Source organism: Cynoglossus semilaevis, chromosome 13 (genome assembly GCF_000523025.1).
Source record: "Cynoglossus semilaevis isolate Cse_v1.0 chromosome 13, Cse_v1.0, whole genome shotgun sequence".
Lineage (NCBI taxonomy): Eukaryota > Metazoa > Chordata > Actinopteri > Pleuronectiformes > Cynoglossidae > Cynoglossus > Cynoglossus semilaevis.
Window position 1 is genome coordinate 1433825 of NC_024319.1, and position 7142 is coordinate 1440966.

General features: G+C 49.0%; 1 protein-coding gene across 3 annotated transcripts in view; it reads right to left on the bottom strand.

Annotated features, from left to right (window-relative positions):
* The window catches only part of erfl3 (Ets2 repressor factor like 3), a 31488-nt gene extending 27362 nt beyond the window's left edge, over positions 1 to 4126 (bottom strand). For all 3 annotated transcript variants that reach the window (XM_025061289.1, XM_025061290.1, XM_025061288.1), the window contains exon 1: positions 3493 to 4126. In XM_025061289.1, the coding sequence (XP_024917057.1) occupies positions 3493 to 3514 (22 nt within the window). In that variant the 5' untranslated portion in view covers positions 3515 to 4126. The remainder of the gene's footprint in view (positions 1 to 3492) is intronic.
* Positions 4127 to 7142: the final 3016 nt, after the last annotated feature.

The window sequence follows — 7142 nt, forward strand, 5'->3', positions numbered from 1 at the left end:
GCTTCACCTGTTCTCCCTGAACGAGGGGGTGGGGGGGGGGGGGGGGGGCTGTTCTATAAAGACGGCTGTAAAAGTGAACTGGGATCTGCTGGTTCTGCTGAGGTCAGCACCACCACACAGCTCTGACTGATAAGACTGACCATCACAGACTGAGGAGCATTTACAGTGTCACACACACACACACACACACCAGTGAAGGTAAATGTCCAGTTCATATTCTCCTCTCTCTCTCTCTCTCTCTCTCTCTCTCTAAAGAACAGAAAGACTAAAACCACTGACGTCACATGACCTGATGGTGAGAAGACAACAGTCTTCACTGAACAGTGTCGTTCAGTGGTGATAAAAGTTTGGTGCATGCAGATGAACACACACACACACACACACACACAGAGACAGAGTCTCTTCACTTGTCAAACTCTGGGCCGCTCCACACCATCCTGAGGACAATGAGAGGTCCCCTGCCCCGCAAGTTCACACACAATCAGCCACAGAATCTACCCCACTCCCAGCATTGTTCCACACTGCACACACACACACACACACACAATGGCCACTCCTCAGCCCGGGGTGCCTCAATGCAATTCCATCACACAAAGACACACACACACACACACACACACACACACCAGTCCTTGTCCTGTCAGAGAGAGTGACAGAGGTGGAGGAAGAAAAATGATGTCCCTGATGGAGCGGACCACTAGAGGGGGTTAAATATAAAAGTAGTCCTGTCAGAAAGTATCACAGTGACTGTAGTATCACAGTGACTGTAATATCACAGTGACTGTAGTATCACAGTATCACAGTGACTGTAGTGTCACAGTGTCACAGTGACTGTAGTATCACAGTATCACAGTGACTGTAGTGTCACAGTGACTGTAGTATCACAGTGTCACAGTGACTGTAGTATCACAGTATCACAGTGACTGTAGTGTCACAGTGACTGTAGTATCACAGTGACTGTAGTGTCACAGTGACTGTAGTATCACAGTATCACAGTGACTGTAGTGTCACAGTGACTGTAGTATCACAGTGACTGTAATATCACAGTGACTGTAGTATCACAGTATCACAGGGACTGTAGTATCACAGTGACTGTAGTGTCACAGTGACTGTAGTATCACAGTATCACAGTGACTGTAGTGTCACAGTGACTGTAGTATCACAGTATCACAGTGACTGTAGTGTCACAGTATCACAGTGACTGTAGTATCACAGTGACTGTAATATCACAGTGACTGTAGTATCACAGCGACTGTAGTATCACAGTGTCACAGTGACTGTAGTATCACAGTATCACAGTGACTGTAGTGTCACAGTATCACAGTGACTGTAGTATCACACCAGTGTTTGTCAGCAGCTGTGACACACCATCTCTGCGTGCAGTACACACTAACACCTGTAGAGGGACCACAACCAATTTTCCAGACTGATAAACCACTGTCCACCAGGTTAGACCCAAGGACAGGACAGTAAACTGGACGTTGACCCAACTCCAGTAAAGCAGTGATTAACCAGGACAACAACAACAACAACAACAAGGACAACAACAACAACAGCTGTATTTCCTGACTGTTTCCTGCTTCATCAGTTCTCCACCTCAGCACCAACTCATCTGCTGCTGCTAATGAGGAGACTGTGGAGAACAGGAGGTGCAGAGGAAAGGTCCACTGACAAGGAGACAGAGAAGGCTGCATCCTACCATATGGGCCATGAACGTTGTTCTTCAGCTTTACTCAACACAACAAACACAGTCAAACCAGTAGCTGTCTGCTGCCACTACGACACTCGGACTTCTGTGCAATAAAAGAGCTGCCTGTAGTGGGACGAGGTGTGATGTCATGGCCGTCTCCCCCAGGCTGCTGCAAAGAAGTGGGTGTGTGTGTGTGCGCTGGAATGTGGAGGGCTGAGGGGCCGAGGCCCGGTGCAACAGGGGCCGCGGGGGGAGGGGGAACATCCCAAATGGAAAAGACCGCCTGTCACACACACACACACACACACACACACAGAGTGCAGTCCTGGCCTGGTTCTGTTCAAAGTCTCTTCTCTCGTCAATCTTCCAGATTATTCTGGAGAGCAGTTCAACCTCTCAGTCCGACCAGAGTTGGACTGGGAATAAAAATATCTTCAAAGTTCTCACGTTAGCTTTAAATTATCTCCAACTCCACGGCAGCGTTCGGTTCCGGCTCAGTTACTGAACAAAGAGGAAACGTCAGGAATCAAACACACGTGTGTCCACTGAGGTACTGTGTGAGACAACGTGGAGGACTGAGAAGAGGACAGGACTACATCCAAACATCTGCACTCCAATAAGCTGAAAGGTCAAGTACCTGACCAGTGGAGGTCAGCGACCTCATGTTAGTTAGTGTTTACTACCGTTAACCAGCTCAGCTTTAACTACCTGGTTAACTCTTCATCACACCCACACATCTGTGTCCAGAGGAGGTTGAATCAAGTCCCCTGAAGTTCAGAAGATGTCAAATACTGCTGTCTGACTCCTGGAGACCTTCACCTCCATCTTTAACTCCAACTCAATATCATCTTCATCAATGATGAAAACAGAATGAAAAATATTTCTGCATTTTCTACATTTTCTACACTAGTTTTTTTTCTGTAGTTAAAGAAAAATCTAAAATTTCTTTACGTGAACAGATGTATTTTCTAAGTCCTGGTATTAATGGATATTAGTGACTTTTTACTGGTATTTAAATCCAGCTGTAGTTAAAACAGAAATTCAACATTCTACTGGACCGGACCGGGCCGGGTTCCCTCCACCCTGTCACTCCTGCCGTAAATAAAGTGTACGACTGTTGAGGTAACATCAAATATTTTCAAGGACGACGTTTAGGCCGAGGCCAAACTGCGGACACGTCAGGACGACCGTCCGGTCAGTGGAGTTCAACACTGATTTATCATCGGTCTGGTCAGGATTGGATTTCACATTCTACATTCTTGGATTCATTACTTTTATTTATCAGCTCGACCTGTTGCCACTGCACAGCACTGGAGTTGACAAATCATCCACTCTATTTACCCTGCTGTGGGTTAGTGTGGGGGGGGGGGGGGGGGGGGGGTGAGGAGGGAACTCTGTCTTTCAAGGTTGTCATATTTCTTTTTTTATTTAATGATCACTTCTGGATTCCTTAGGTGTCACTACGAAGTTGGTGTTGTGGGGAAAAAGGGCGGAAAGTGATTGACACTGACGTAAAAACACAGTCGACCACCGAGGGACAGAGACCGGAGTAAAGACAACTATTCTGTAGTGGTGTACAGTTGTCACCGTCACAGTGACACTGACAACTGTACACCAGTTGAAACCACTTCCTCTCCGGTACAGTAGTCTGACTGCACCGCACTGATCCGGAACACAGCTTCAATCAGTCGGCTTTGTTTCTCCAGCGGAGGTCGATCGTTATCTGCCTTTGTTAATTAATCATCAGCGTCGACACGACGACAGACAACAGTGGACAAAAGTTCACATTCACACACACTCACCAGTGTCGCCCGGTGTCTTCATTGTGGACGCCGTCGTCACTGAGCCACAGTGCGGCTAAAGTTCACCACAGTGGATCAAATCTGCTGACTTGACTCTGGGAGGAAACAGTCGCGATTCTCGGCCTCGTTCTTTGCCTCTACTTCCCAACCTGGAAAACTGCGAAAACACGCACGACAAAGTTTTGTAGCTGCAGCGTCGGTGTCTCACTCCTCTCCCCTCGCTCCTCTCCGCTTCACCACCGGTTCTCTCCTCTCCAGAACCGACCGAGACGCTCTCCTACCGCCGGTCTCAGGCGGTCACTCTGCTCCGGCGTCGTCGTCTCGTAAACAGCAGCGTTAAATTTGACTCTGAAGCCGAAGCGAAAACAGATGAATCGACAAAGATGGGTCCCGAGCGAAGTCAGCCAGGAAGCCTTTCTCTCCTCCAACAAGTTCTCCGGGTCACTTCAACTGTCCGGTCGGTCGCTCGCTCCGTCTCGGCCTCATCCTGTTCCCGCTCAACAACTCCGCGTCTAGAAGCTTCTTCACCACTTTGACACAAATTAACGTCTGAGAGAAAAAGCCTTTCTTTCTCTACAGACTTTTTTAGTCCTTCACTCACTCTCACACTGCTCAACGCTTCCCTCCCTCTCTCGCTCTCCTCCCCGTCTCCCCCGCCTCTCTCCTCCCCCTCTCCCCCGCCTCTTTTCTCTCCGTCCTCCGGGTGTCGTGTTTCTCTCTCTCTCCTGACGTGACCACGCCCACACTGGTGGCAGAGAAGCGTGTGGCCAGTCAAACAAGCCACGCCCACGCCCACGAGCCTGCGCTGGCGTCACTGCAGCACGCGGCGTTGCCCGGGAAACCACCACAGCCTCGCGGCCGTTCAACGTCACATCCGCGTGGAGCGATTCGAGAGCGGCGCGAGAGCATCAGACGTCAGTCGGCGGTGATTGTGCCCTGGTGGGGCTGTTATGGCCGCATAATTACACTCGTTACACGGGTGAATTTTACACGGAAGCGTTAGCCTGGGAACAGGGAACCTCTGCTCCACTCGTGTTCATCTCTGTGACGGAGCGAAGGGAGTTTTTTAGACGCTACTTTTCTGAGCGATTCACCGTAAAAACAGCGACATTTTGATGAAACTAAATGAAATAATTTGGTCATTAGAACCAACGACCTTCTGTCCTTACGCGTCAGTGACGTCACTGCTTCAGGTCGTTGAAATACTGATGTTAAGAGTCACTGATGTGACCACAGCCGACTGTTGTTTTTGATGAATGATAATAATGATGACGTCAGTGTTTGTTTATTATTATGTCACTGCTGTGTATACGTTACTTGTCGTGCAGAAGGTTCCAGGTTCGATTCCCCTCAGTATCTAGGTCAGAAAGAGTAAAAAAAAAAAGACAATCATCATGATGTGGACTTCCTGTCCTGGTGACCAAACAGGAAGTGATTCTCTTCCCATTAATAAAAGTCATTTAACAACTTTTATTTTTTTAAACAACTTTAAAAACAAAACAAAGAAATATTTTGTAAAAGGAGGAGTGTGTGTTCATCACCGTTCACTGCTCCACGCCTGTTTGATTCTACTGACGCCATGGTCGGGGGGGCAGGGGGGGCGAGGGTGCAGTGGATGGTGGATTCAAACCTGCGACCATCACCAGTACCAGAAACAGTACCATCGGTCGTGGGACGACCTGTTTCCTCATGTGTCGCTGGTGTGAAGCCGTGAGAACGGGTGAGGCGTCACAGGTGGGAGGTGAAGTGCATCTCCTCCTCTGCCTCCTCTGCCCACTGACTCCAGCTGCAGGAGACCCAGGGGGTGAGGTTGTTGTTGTGCATTTGTGACCTGGTTGTGTTTAGTATCAGCGACGTCGACCCCCCCCCGACCTCTGACCTCTGAGTCCTTCACAGGGTCAGACGTGTGTTTACCTCACTGTAAGTCTGTTCTTCCTCCATGTCTGTGGTCCTGATGTAGGGGAGGGGGAGAGTGAGGGGGAGGGGGGTAATCAAAGGAAGGACAGGAGGAAAAGCTGCAGCGTTGTGTGTGTGTGTGTGTGTGTGTGTGTGTGTGTGATCTATTGTTAGTCAAGTACAGGAGATGACATTTACAGACAAATCTGAAGCACAGTACATTCTGAGCTCTGATAAACACGGGGGAGAGGGGGGGAGGTGGGGGAGGGTTCTGTCCACACACTCCTGCCTCCTCATGTCCTCCTCCTCCTCCTGTCCTCTCACTAGTGTCTTCTTTGACCACTCATCTCTCCTCATGTCCACCTGCCCTCCTCCACTCTCACACCTCCTCTTCTCCTCACCCTTCATCCTCTCTCCCCCATCACTCCCCCTCCAGCAGTTATTATAGGATATAGATTTGTCACGACTCTTTTCTAACTCTCTGAACTGCGTCTGTGCTGGATTACAGGACGACCATGTGACCAACGAGGACTGTTTCAACACCAACAACAACTTAAGTCACAAGAGCTGATGAAACTGGTCTTCTGTAGAAGCAGCCGACAGGAAGGAGCAGAGAGGAGGTGGAGGAGGCTGAACTGAAGACGTGACTCTACAGGAGGTCCACGGTCTGAACCGTCTCCACTGTCCAGTTCAGTGGAAGACGGTTTCTCTCCAACCACCAGCAGGGGGCATCATATATAATTACATCCTTACACATGGGTTCAAATCCATACAAGTCTGTGACGATTCTCATTGGTTGAAATAAAAAAATGAATCGTAATTGTAAGGAATTACTGGTCAGACCATGACACTACCCACTCCACTGCAGTAGGTGGCAGTATGCTCCTAAAAACCCACTATCAAACCCAGACGTCAGGTCCTACGTAGGCTGAGAGACGTTCAGGTGTTGGAACAGAACGTGGGATGAACTTGTTCCACAGACACCAACAGTGTTCTCCAGTGGAACTCTCTCCACTTCCTGTTGTTTCATGTATGGACAGTTAACCAGGTCAACCAGACCAGACCAGTTTGACCAGTTTAACCAGAGCAGATCAATGGAGATGGTCAGAATTAGTCTTTTGTTTAAGAAAAAATCGTATGGTGAAGAAAGAATCGTGAATCATATCGTACGGTGAGTTGAGTGTCGTCATCAACGTCTCTACACAAATGTTGTCATTATATATTTACTACTTTAGTATTTTAGACGTTTATTTGAGGACTCTCGTTCAAATATTCACTGGTTGATTCGAGACTTCTGATTGGTCGGTCCGGCCGACACCGTCTCACCTCTTTACTCCTCGATACTGTGAGCTCTCCAACCACGTGATGTATCGGACAGAGCCGCCTCGTCCTATTGGTTCCACATCATCATCAACTCTCTCACGGTGTTCATCGTGACTCTGTCCGTCTCTAATCAGAGTGACAGACAGACGCCGCCGCCGCCGCCGCCGCCGAGGGAAAGACGGGGGCAACAAGAGGGAGCGCTGAGGGACTGGGGGGGCGGGGGCATCCCCAGACATTGTTCCTATAGATTCAGACCATTACCTCCCCCCCCACCCCCACACACTCTCTCTCTCTCTCTCTCTCTCGGCTGCATTTTACCTCCACAAAGTGATGTGTCATCGAAGGTGGAGAGAAATGACACAACAGAGATTTGTGTTGATGGAGGAAAACACACACACACACACACACACACACACACACACACACACCTC